Raw genomic sequence first — 13,767 nt, 5'->3', positions numbered from 1 at the left:
AAAAGCGTGTATTTTTCTGAAAAGTTGACGTCCACTTGTTTTTTTTTTTTTTTGAGGATTATTCATACTTAATAACATAACTTTTTGAAAGAAATGATTCAAAATAGAATAGAAGTTTATTAAAGCCTTTTTTTTAATCCTTAGTAAATATATGTTTCTAATTAATCTCATCATACAATTTCTTGTTGATAAAAATCATATAAAACAAAGAAGGAACTCATCACACAAGTAGATATATATCTAGTAGAGAATAGTATATAGTATATATCTTTATAATGTTCAAAATAGCCTCATTTTCATAACAATTCCCTAGAGTTAATTGAGTTATTGTTTGAGAATTCATCTCTACCACCGGAAAAAATGGTGGTGGTGGTTGCAATTTGGAGTTTCGTGAACATTCGACGAAGATCGGAGACTTCTTCCTTAAGACACGCATTCTCTTGTAGTAACTTTTCATAAGACTCGGAAACACGATTGAGTTGATCAATAAGGTTGTGATTCTCGTTTCTGAGTCTCACAACCTGCGACCATAATTCATCCAAGTGCTTTTGCTTTCTCATCCTCGATCTTCGTGCCGATTCGCGGTTTGATATCATCCTCCTCTGCCTCCTCTCATCAATGATGTTGAGTTGATTCTCTTCAGCTTCATCCGAAGTTGTTGAATTACTACTGAGGTATGAAGGAGGAACAAGAAGTTCACTATTATTACTATTATACCCTAATGAATGTTGTAGGTAGTAACTTGGAAATTGGGTTAAGAGGGTGTTTAGGTTAATGTTTGATATATCATTTTGTAATAAGGTAAAGTTTGGTGGAAATAAGACTTGATTTTCTTGTGATAGGTAGAAGTTATGAAGATTACTCATCTCACTAGGAACCATGCCTTCAATATTAATGAATTTTATTCCAAAAAAGTGGTATAAAATATGGTGATTTTTGTGTTGAGGATTGTATATATGAATACTATATATGGTTTTGCTTAGAGGGTTGAGATGATAGGAGAATGCAATGGTAGCTAGTGTGATGAGAATTGTGTTGGATTTATAGGAGGTTTAGGATTAGAGAAAAGTGGGCCAGCAAATTTTTATTTGAGGAAAAATAAAAAAGCAAAAGAAATTAAAAGAAAGAAAAGAGGCATGTATAGTGCTACTTTAATTTCAATAATTATTATTTTGGATGTTGCTTCTGAATTCTCTAGTAGTGTAATCATGTGGTGGTGCATGTGCATGCTCTTAGAGCATCATGGATGAATGATCTTGATATTTTTTAGTTTGATAATGTTAAAAGAGATAAAAAAAATCGTAATTTGTTTTATTTAGTATTTATTAATTATGGTTATATTAATAAATATTAAATAAGATAAATTTTAATTATTTTTTATTTGTTTTTTTTATTATTAAATATTTTTGTTTTTAGTTATGCTTAAAGGTAAATTATTAATTAATAGTACACAAAAAGAAAATCATTTATCAAAAGTAGATAATAATTTTTTGAAAATTTATTAATTATATAACACTCAATATTTTGTAAAATATTACCCTCTTTTACATATATATGAGATATGAGATAGTGATATAGTGATCTCCCCTTTAGAGAGATAAGTATAAACATAATAAATTAAAATCTAACAAGATAGATGCATGTTATTGTCTATATACTTTCCCTTATAATTTAAAAAGAAATAATTTACTAATGCATTTTGGCACAAGATTATAATAAAAGCTAGCCTACTATGATAAAGAGAAGTGGATAATGTAGTGGGTTGGGAGGAATATAGTGCTTAAATTCCATGAATAATTTAATTATTTAATTAACTGAAGAAATTAATATAGTTAACCTAAGAAAGGTGCCAATTAAGGTCAATCCCATATATATAAGAATTTAATGTTTTTTTTCTTATTATAAGGATCCTATTCCCAACTTCTTCAGAGGCATATATAATTCTGAAAATTAATTTAAAATTCTTTTGTAGCCAATAACTCCTTTTAATAGATGACGCAATGAAGGCCAGTTTAAAAGGTAATAATCTATCTTAATTGGAATTGAGATTTGATGATCATTTAATTTAATTATAATTGTGATGACTCATAAGCCACTGACATGTATGTACGAATTGGAGGGACCCATGCAAGATGGTTGGATTGAAATGAGTTTTATTTTTATATATAAATTGTTTTTATCAATAATTAATTAGTTAATTACTAGTATTTGCAATTTATTAGATTTTAACCTATACTTATGATTTTTCAATGATTGAGCCTTCAATTATTTTAAATTGTTGAAAAAATTAAAAATATTTTTCGATTATTTTGACAGATTCATCGACCAATTATGTTGTAAGAAAAAATATCGTTTACCGGTTTTATCATTTTGGTAGTTGTTTTCTTTTATTAGATTTTATCACTACCACACATTGCATGATTATCGACGGAACATTACTAAAAAGGTGAATTCTACCCAACCCCCTCTAAAATAACATGTAAGTTACCCTTCATGATGTGTTACACTCTAATTGGTCATTATCTTAACCATGGTTAGATTATTTTATAATTACTATTTGAGATGGGTAATGGTATAATTATCAAAAACTCCATTCCCATTGAAACACCCTTCCAACTCCTCCATTCTTTCCTCATCACGTAGCTTCAAATCCTTCCAAGCACGTCGTCGACGTTTGTGACAAGAAGCGACAGTTGTCATCTACTGCTCTATTACGCAATTTGTTCTCTTTCTTCAGTGCATCATCCTTAACGACGTCGTTGAATTTCCTTCTTCCGTAACTTTGCCGTCCTTTCCAACATGGCCAGCGCGAACGTCATCTCCTGGTCCTCTCACTCAATCCCTCTTCTTGTCGTAGAATGGTTAGTTTGGTTATTAAATTTTGTCATTAAAAAATATATCTTTATTTAATTACATGATGAAACATATATTCATATGTAAAATATAATATAATAAAATAAATCTATTTAGAGTATTTAAAAATATAATTAAAATCAGGAATATACAAATATAATAATAAAATGTGTACTCTAAACAAGTAAACATTTCTTTTATCATATATGAATTATTTAAAAAAATAAATAAACTGTTAAAATTAATAACACAAGTTTAAAATGATAAAATTCGACTTTCTCACAAATATTTTTTTATAGTATTTTATTCTTTTAATTTTTAATTTATTAGTACTTTATTATTTAATTAATGATTAAACAAATTATTTTTCTGAAAAATCATTTTTTGTATTATCTTAAAGAAGAGACCAATATAACAGTTTAAAAAATAGTGTAAAAATGATATTTTAAATAAAAAATAGTTAATATTAAAAATTTTAAATACAAAAGTAAATTGTATAGATATTTAAGATATAAATATGAAATACATGTCTAAAATAAATAAAATAAATAAAAATAATTCTTTATTTCTCATGAGTATGTCTAAAATAAATAAAACAGACAAAAATAATTCATTATTTCTCATGAATACTCCTATTTTATCTGTTTTATTTATTTTAGGCATGTATTTTTTCTCTATCTCTTAAATATTTATATAATTTATTTTTGTATTTAAAAATTTTAATATTAAATACTTTTTATTTAAAATATTATTTTTAGGTTTTTTTAAACTGTTGTATTGGTCTCTTCTTTAAGATAATACAAAAAATAATTTCTCATAAAAATATTTTTTTAATTATTAATTAAATAATAAAATACTAATAAATTAAAAATTAAAAAAATAAAAATACTATAAAAAGAATACGGTAAAAAATTGGATTTTATCATTTTAAATTTGTATTATTAATTTTAATAATATATTTATTTTTAAATAATTTATGTATGATAAACAAATATGTTTACTTGTTTAGAATACAAATTTATTATTATATTTATATGTTCACGATTTTAATTATATTTTTAAGTATTCTAAGTAGATTTATTTTATTATATTATATTTTACCTATCAATATATATTTTATCATGTAATTAAATAAAAATATATTTTTTAATGAAAAAATTTAATAACTAAACTAACCATTAATTATGTTGGTAAGAAGTGATCCACGGCAAAAAGAAGGATAGAGTGAAGACGACTGGAGATAGCGATGACGGGAAAGAACAGTCAATGGAAATTCAACAAGGTCGTTATGAAATGATCCATTGAAGAAAGAGATTGCGTGAGAAGGCAGTAGATCGCAACGACGTCGGCGCTGCTTCTTGTCACCACCGCGGCGACGACGATGCTTGGAAGGACCGAAGTTACATGATGAAAAAAGAATGGAGGAGTGAAGATATGCTTCAATTAATGGGAGTGAAGTTTTAATATTTTAAGAAATTATATCATTACCCATCTCAAACCATAAATTACAAAATAATCTAACTATGGTTAAGATACTGACCAATTAGAGTGTAACACATCATGAAGGGTAACTTACATGTTGTTTTAGAGGAGGTTGGATAGAATTCACCAACTAAAAATTATTTATTACACCCGAATATTTTCGGCAGATTTTATTTCATAGAAATATGAACAAATTTTGCGAGAGAATTTTTGGTGAGAACAAAAAATGAATGCACATAAAAAAAATCTGTCAATAATTTTATTAAAGTTTTTTTTTTCATAAAAAATAGTTATCGATAAAAAATTTGTCTGTATTTAAATAAACAAAATACTCTATTTTTTATTATCCCTAACCCTAGTCTTAACCATGTCTCTTCTCTATTTTATTTGAAGTTAAAAATTAAAGAATACCATTTTTTATATATATAATTCTTTTAGAACTTATATATATTTTATATTAAACATCAAATTCTCTAAAGTTATTACATTAGTTACAAATAAAACCAACAAAATATTATTTAAACCACTTGAACCAACTAGCTAATAATAGTGGTGAGTAGTTAAATTAAACATGATCTTACATGTACCTAAGTTCTACCCATATTATCATTATATAAATCTTCCATTGAATAGAAACAAGCTAACCCATTAATTAAACGGAGAATTGAGTGGTAACCAAGGTTGCGAGAACCGGACCGGTCAATGAACCGGTGAGGTTACTGGTTCAATGGTTTAATGGTTCGATCGGGGTTCAACCAGAATTTAACCGGTTTAATTAAATATTAAATAAAATTATTAAAAAAATTAAAAATAATTTTAATTATATTAATTTAATAAAAAACCGTTAAAAAACCGTTAAAAACCGGCCGGTTCGATCGGTTTACCAATTAACCGGCCGGTTCGACCGGTTTTTTACCGGTTTTTTGCTAGCCGGTTTTTGAGCTTACCCGGATCGGTTAACTGACCAGTTCCCGGTTTTTCCGGTTGAACCGGCCGGTCCGGTCCGGTTTTCAGAACCATGGTGGTAACACATCATATCCTATGTGACCATTCTGTTTTTTTCTTAGTTGAATTTGTTAGGTCCTTCTCATATAATCTTTTTATGCCCCCATAATTGCAATGGGAAATTATGGTCCTCAAAAATTACCTTATGGCAAAATTCCAATTAAAATTCAAACAATAACCATATTTGGATTATGATAATGTTATCCAACTTCTAAATTAATCTTAAAAATTTTAGTCAGGTTTCAAGAACGTTTTTTATAGAATATATGCTGACTTAGATGGAGAGCTATTAATCATGTAAATATAATGCTTTGCTTTAATTTTTATTTTTTTTCTCTTTTTTTTTCCCACTGTTTATTAACACCTTATGCCGATTGGATGAGAACCGAAAACAGCACTGAATATATATGCATTTTAATTAAAGGCAAGTGTCATTTTTTTTAGTTGCCCACGGTATCTTCCAACTCGACAGGTCAAATATTAATCCGTCATGGATTTGAGCTCCATTTAAGAATCTGTTGCTGGCCAATGAGTTGCTACATGCACAAGACGGGATTCGAACCCCACACTTACTTAAGCAGACGAGTAAAATAACCACTCAACCAACCCAAGTTGGTTAAAGACAGTGTCACTTTATTAGGACAAGTTTATGGTTTTCCATGTGTTTGAAGAACACTGTAGTAACCATCACTATTCCTTTATGTCTTCATCACTAATTCACTATATATATTGATGTATGTTCACACTTGTCAACATATCATGAGCTGCCATATATGTTTTCAATTATAAATAAATATTAATTAATACATGCAACCCCTTTTAATAATAATGACCTAAAATAACTTATCAAAACTCTATCTACTTTAGGTTAACAAAAAGAGCTAGTACTTGATAGCTAGAGAAAGCTATAATATAATGCAACTATATTTTTAATTTGATGTTTAACACTTAATCTATCAAAAAACTTAATGATGTAAAAATTAATATAAATTAATTAATATATTCCATAAAATAGATTATCAGAATATATACAAGTTAAGCTAATAAAAATATTTTTTGATTGGTCCACTAAAAATATAAAATATTTTAATTTATACTCCCACACTACAGAATACAGATGATAAGACACAATAATGTCGTTCGATCTGTATAATTAATTTCAGATAATGGAATAAAGCTGTATTGTTGTATTTAAGATGATTCGATAACATTTAAATTTTGTATTAATTGAAAATATAAAATTATCTATACATACTTAGTGTATTATAGAAATGACATCCTATACATGATGCACCATCTATATCTTTTTCTTGTTTTTGAAAGAAAATTAGGTGACTTGGATATTGATCACCAATAAAATATATAAGAGCATGCAATTTAAAAGTACTTATAAAAATATTTATAAATAATACAAGAGTTTAAACTAATCACAAATTTTTAAGATATATTTCGAGTCATGTACTAATAATTCTATTTGGCTCTACCATTTTAATCTAAGTATCTTAGTTAAAGACATTTGTCTAGTAAAAGTATCATCACCTTTTTGTATCCACAAAAAATTAAAATTGTTCTTGATAATTTATCTACTAATTTAATTCATCTTTCCACTTGCATGACATGATAATGGAATAATTATATACCATTAAAGATTAGATGCAAAAAGTCCTAGCAAATCTAAGATATATATTTAAGTATTCTTTGTAATTTGCTAATATAATATAATATATATAAATGTTGGTGATTCCCCACTATAGAGGAGCTTTTAATTACATTCTAAAAATTTATCTGATAGGATGAAGTACAAATACTGGGTAAAAGAAAAATAAATAAATAAATAATAGATAATAGATAAAAAATATATATATATAAAAATATCACAAGTACAATTAAAGAACATTCCCCACAAACCAAAATTAAATGCAAAAAGGTCAATTGAAGACTTCAAATGTGTCTGAATATATATGGAAGCTAAGATCCTTCTTTATGTCCATTATTATACTTTATATAAAATTCCTAGTAAATAAAGACATTGCATAATGCTGGACCAATATGTATATATTAAAGTAAGAGGAAGAACCTATCAATAATAATGGAAATGATACCACACTAATATTCATTAAATAAAATAAAAAAAGAAAAAAGAAAAAACCAAGAAATAAAATAAAAACAAATTAATTACTTTCACTTTAGTGATGCCTAGCTAGATATTTTGGTTAAAATAACTTTGTTCCTCCTAAAAAAAAAAAAGAGGTTGATATTCTGATGACCCATTAGTGTCCACCATAAAGATGCATGCATGTTTATATATAGTGCAAAAGATTCCCCCAGGATTAAACCCTATGAATTAGTCGAACCTTGCTTCTTTTTTTTTATATAAAAAAAAACAATTTTTTTATAAAATCACTTCAGAGTAAAAAGATTCTAAAACGAATGGAAAATAGCAGGACAATAAAATTATTAAAGTTTAGAAGGGTGTTAGAAAAAAAGACATAAGTTGATTAACTAAGTTTTTTAATAAAAATTTAAGATTAAAAAAGATGTTAAATGAGTGAAGAAAAGCATCTTTTAATTTGGACAGAAGTGTGGGGCAAGCGTCTCACTACAATTTGAAATTTTTTTGAGTAATATATAATAATAAAATCTATTTGTCTCTATTAAATTATTGAATTTGACCCCACAATAATTTTTTATTTAATTTTTGGTACTTCATAATCAATTTAAAAATTTTATATTAGATATTGTTAGAATGATCAATTCTCAATTTAAATAAAATTTGTTATTTTTTCTTAGAAATCGACTCGAAAGAGTATTATTTATCTTTTTTTATATTAGTTTTAATTTTTTTCTATAACAACTGCATTAATTGAAAGAACTTTTTCAACTATGAATTTCAATAAAAATTGGCTTCTAATTGTATGAGAAGTAAATTTATATGTATATATATATATAGTAATGCTATACATAGTAATACTATATATATTATATATATATATAATAATACTATACATTCAAGTCTTTTTATGAACTAAGTCTAATCAAATTAAATAATAAGACTTTGAATAATGTTAGTCATAACTGATTTTGTTATCTTAGACTAATTTGGTTGGACTTAGTTAACAAAAAACTTGAATATTTAGTATTATTCTACATAAAAACAGAGATATTTCAATTGTATTATTAAAAAAAAGATTATTCAAATTTTTTTAAAATATAAAACCTAAATAATAAAATTTGAAGGGTAAAGTATATTTTTTGTCCCTAAAGTTTGACAAAAGTTTCAAAAATACTCTTAAGTTTTATTTTGTTTCAATTTTGTTTCAAAAATTTTCGATTTGCATCAAATATATACCCCTTGACGGCTAATTTTTAAAAAAATTTAAGACTAATTCAACAACAATTTCATAAGAACAACTCTCAACACAAGCAAATCAAGCATAATTATCATGCACTATTGTTAGATTAGTCTTAAAGTTTTTGAAAATTTAGCCGTCAAGGATATATTTTATGCAAATAAAATTTTTTTGGAACAAAGCTGAAACAAAATAAAACTTAAGGGTATTTTTAAAACTTTTGTCAAATTTCAGGAATAAAAAGTATTGAAGGTTGTGGTAGGCTTAGAGAATGGGGGGTTGAATCTATGCCTTCCTTTTAGTTACAGTTATTACCATTTTAAACAAATTTTCAATTCAGGTTCTGTCTGAACACAGCAGCGGAAATTTATGAGATAATTTATTTTTGTCTCATGAATATCAGAAAACAGAACTCAGCAGAGAAGAGAAAAGCTAACACCAGCATGTATCCTGGTTCGGTTGCCTTGTGCTATGCAACCTACATCCAGTCTCCTCCACAACTATGGAAGAATTTCACTATAGTTAACAGTATTACATACACCAATTTTACACTCAAGTTCTAACCTAACTTGACATTGGCTATGCTAACTCCTAACTATTTACTCTTAGTGCTAACCCAACTAAGAAAGGAATACCAAACAGGAACAAGATACAAGACACTTAACCAACTTAAAGAAATCAGAAAATAACTCTAGGCTTTTCTCTCAAGTGTATCACTTAGCCTTTTTCCACTCATGGCTTTTACTTGAGCTTTCTCACAATGCCTTTTCTCACAAGAAATTACAGAAAGATATACTTAGAAAAGTACATTACAATCAGCAAAAACATGAAGGAGATTGACTTCTTCAGCGGCCTCTTTGCTATGTGCAAAACCAGATTCGCAAACCTCAGATGCAGTTCTTCAGTATTGGCCGAATGCTTCTTTGAAAGAAAGCATTATCCAAGTAGGTGAACTTCTTAACAGAACACTGTTCTCACTCTCTGGTTTTCTCTCCTTAGTTCTGAATGAGCAAGAAGTCTTCTTTTATTTTCCTTGCATGTTGTTGGGACCTTCTCCCAAGGTCAACACCTTGAGCCTTGAGCATCACCAACCACAGATTCACTTTTTCTCAATAATCCTCAGAATAGAAACTCTCCTTCTGACTTCCTCATCTTGGCCGAAAGTCATAAAACAGCAACCATAGAAATCTTCCAATGGTCAACTTGATCTGAACCTTGAAAACCAACTTGGTCCCCAAGTCTTGTTTAAGACCATAGATACACACCAGGAAAGAACAGAAATCCTCTTTCCCATGTATCCCATTTCGAATAGAGCAGAGAGTTGGGAAGAAGAGATGAGACCGAGTTGCATGTATGAGGAAAAGATTTACATATAACCTAAGCTTGATTTGGTTTGGATTTGTTGAGATGACTTCTGCCTTTCAAGCTTAGTTTCTCTTTCTTGCTTCTTTGGTGACTATCTTGGTGAAGAAGCTCTTTCTCTCTTTCTCTTTCTTACTTTTTTAAAACTGATTTGACTTGGTCAGAGAGAGAGAGATGAACGTTGCTTTTTGGTTAAGCAAAAGAGAGGGATTTGCTTTTCTGAAACCAGATCGGGCTTGGATCGGGTATTGGTATGCTTGGCCCGATTTGATTTCTATGGTTTCTTTCTTTGCTTTTCCTTGGACTCTTAATTTTGCTTTCAGCCCAATTACCTTGCTGATTGCTTTTTATTCCATTTGGGCTATTGAAATTTGGCCTGCAACAATAAATAATTTGTTAATAAGTAGATATAAATAATCAACCCTAATTATTTATTTTGCCCAAAAATAATATTTGTCATCACTAATTAATTTGGTTAATTTCTTAACTCAACAATCTCCCCCTTGATGACAAACATGGTTTAAGCAATAATCAAAAGGAAATAAATTGAGTAAGGTATAGAAACTCCCTTTGATTTTTGTCATTTGCTTTTATGTTGCTCCCCCTTTTCTTTTCAAGATTAGCTCCCCCTGAATTTGTGCTTTCCTCTTTGTTCCTAATTTTCTTTGATTTTAAATAGAGCACAATAAAGAGCTAAAATACATTTATCTCGACTAAGGGATATCAGATAAGCAACATCACATAATTAGCACAATATCAAGCTAATACCATCAGCAAACTGGTTCAACATGTGAAATCAAGTATTAATGCAGCAAAAATCCCAAAAGAAGTACTAGGATCTATTATCCTATTGCTATTACTCCCCCTTTTGTCATCAAGGGTGGATAAAAAGCAAGATCAACTAAAACAAAGTCTTGCATCCTGCAGAAAAGAGTTAGTCCATAGCGCAAAGTACTGACTAACCTACCAAAGGTTCAGCAATATCTAGAGTTATTACAGTCATCCAAAAAAAATAGTTCAAAAGTAGCTAAAGAAACAGAGTTCATGAGACAAAAAGAGAGCAGCAGTAGCAGTTTTTATGAGACAAATCCTAGGCATCAGAACCATTTCCCTCCGAAGCGTCTTCCTCGTCAACATCAGTGGCAATGTCTTCATTATTATGGAGGTTATCAATGAAGGTCATGAGCACAGCCACCCTATATCTTGATTTCTTCAGGAAGTTTTCATGCTTGCTAGCTAGCTTCCTTTGTTCCTTGCTCATGGCAATCAAATGATTTGATTGGGAAACAAACTCTTGAGCAATATCCTTGACCACATTCAGCAGAGCAGATTTCTTTCCAGTGAAAATGGAAGTACCCTCAGTAGAAGGAGGAGGAGAGTCATCTGGGATGTACTCTTCATCATCATCATCTAGAACCACTCTCTCAGATCGAGTTGGTCATTTTTGCTGTTTCACTGAACCACCTCCCTTTAGATATGAATGTCTATTTTCATATTTCTCATTGGTCAAGTTAATACCAAAATACTCAAAAATACAAGTTAGAAACATGCCATAAGGAAGTGCTTTGTCTTTTTCACTCCTAACAGAATCAAACATGTATCTAACCATCAAATATGCAAATGAAAGTTCAGTTTTGGTGAGAATGGCATATAAAACAAGAGTGTCAGTGTATGAAACCCTTTGATATGAACCACTTTGAGGAAGTATGATGTGGTTGACCATTCGGTGCAACTGAGCACGTTGATATCCTAGGGCTTTGTGAGTGGGTGTAATGCCATCAATATGGAGACATGTTCACAGATACTAGCCAGGGCATCATTGTATGAAACACCAACTCTTTTATCCCACTTAACTGAAGTGTAAGCACTAGGCCCAACATCAGTATACTTCAAAGCATCACTGATAGTCTCATTGTTTAAAACTATATCTCGGCCTTTTATATATGAGTGAGCAGTGCCTTCATGATAAGTCATATTAGCATAAAATTCTTTGACCAACAAGGGATAAACAGGCTTTTTGATATCAAAAAGATGATTCCAGTCCAGAAAAATCAAGTTATCAACAAAAGGAAAATCTTTTCTTTTCAAAGATTGCAGATCAGCTAGAAAAGATGGACATAGGGTACGATACTGGATAACCCCTTCATAAAAATCATTGTTCATGGCATATTTGAATCTATAAGGGTTATAGTTCGAATAAGAGGTCAAAAAGTGAGCTTTGTGATCAAACGGCCCAATGTCAGGTTCACTAACTAATTTGAGAGGAACTCAAGTTTTACCTCTCTGTGAGCGCACAGGAACTGACTTTGCCCTGGGTTGTGGTGGCTCGGGAACAGGTTCCTCCGTCGCTGGACGCTTCCCTTTGGATGAGGATGGCTTTGAAGAACCAGGTTTTGAAGAGGCAGGTTTGGAAGGCGTCGCCTTTGGTGGTGGTGTCGGTTTGGCAGAGGCAGGATACCTTGGAGTGGTCTTGGTACGAGCCATGGGATCAGTTCGAGGAGGAGAGGTAGGAGGAGAAGGCGAAGGAGTAAAAGTGGTGTCTTGAGAACGAGTTGATGGTCTAGAATATCCTAGAAGATTATGGATTTTCTCACGCGGTGCTCTTTTAGCAATAACTTTCTTCCCCATTTTGGTTAAATTGAGGCTTTTGATGGAAGAGAGACAGTGGAGTGAGAGGGAAGAAACCGAAGGGTTTGAGGAGAAATTATGGAGGGAAGAGAGGGAGTGTTGGTAACCGTACCCAAAAGTGATTTTTCAAAACCATGCAACTGCATCACCTTTTGAAATGACATGAAAAGACTTGACCTCATAAATTGAATATTTGATTTGATTTGAAAATAAAATAGGAAATGAATTTTAAATTTTGAAAAACAAAAAAAAATAAACTGAAAAATCTTTTTGGATTATAAACATTGAATGAAAAGTTAATTTCAAAAATACACAGCCCATCAACCAAAAAAAATGTAACATTCATATATGGGCCCAGAGATAGTTTGATTTAAGGAAACACATTGGACCACTCTAGATCTGATTTTGAGGTTGGCCCAGATTATCTTTCATTTGAAACAAGCCCATAACACACTGGCTTGATGGAGACGTTCATCACCTGCCCAAAATTGTCTCATACCTGTTTATGAGACAAAAATCTCCAGCAAATACATCAGCAATTTTCAAATAAAGAATCATAACTCAAAATTCTTAGACAAGTCCTAAGCATACAGAATCTATCCTCAGCTAATGGTTTTGTAAAAATATCTGCTAATTGCTCCTCAGATTTAACAAATTGAATACTAATATCCCCCTTTTGGACATGTTCTCTAATTGAGTGAAATTTCACTTCAATATGCTTAGTCCTTGAGTGCAAAACTGGATTTTTAGAAATATTAATGGCACTCATATTATCACACATCAAGGGAATATTTTCAGCCTTTAATTTGTAATCAGCAAGCTGTGTTTTTAACCATAAAAGATGAGAACAACAAGAAGAAGCAGCTATATACTCAGCCTCTGCAGTGGATAAGGCCACTGTAGGTTGCTTCTTACTTGACCAAACATTTAAGGACTTTCCAAGGAAGCAACATAAACCAGAAGTACTCCTTTTATCAACTCTATCACCAGCAAAATCTGCATCACAATAACCAACTGCAGAAAAATCATCAATCTTAGGATACCAAAGACCAAAGTTAGATGTGCCATGAACATATCTAATGATTCT

General features: G+C 30.0%; 1 protein-coding gene across 1 annotated transcript; it reads right to left on the bottom strand.

Moving 5' to 3' along the window:
• Positions 1–235: 235 nt before the first annotated feature.
• LOC112721362 (uncharacterized) lies at positions 236–1,011 on the bottom strand. The gene has a single exon (XM_025772674.3). It carries the CDS (start codon positions 879–881, stop codon positions 297–299), a length of 585 nt encoding a protein of 194 aa, XP_025628459.1. The 5' UTR covers positions 882–1,011; the 3' UTR covers positions 236–296.
• Positions 1,012–13,767: the final 12,756 nt, after the last annotated feature.

The sequence above is a fragment of the Arachis hypogaea genome, chromosome 1 (genome assembly GCF_003086295.3).
Source record: "Arachis hypogaea cultivar Tifrunner chromosome 1, arahy.Tifrunner.gnm2.J5K5, whole genome shotgun sequence".
Classification (NCBI taxonomy): domain Eukaryota; kingdom Viridiplantae; phylum Streptophyta; class Magnoliopsida; order Fabales; family Fabaceae; genus Arachis; species Arachis hypogaea.
This window is presented reverse-complemented; position numbering and strand designations above follow the sequence as displayed.

Excerpts from the sequence above, each read along its gene's own strand:
- LOC112721362 (XM_025772674.3), bottom strand. The coding sequence starts at position 881 with ATGGTTCCTAGTGAGATGAGTAATCTTCATAACTTCTACCTATCACAA.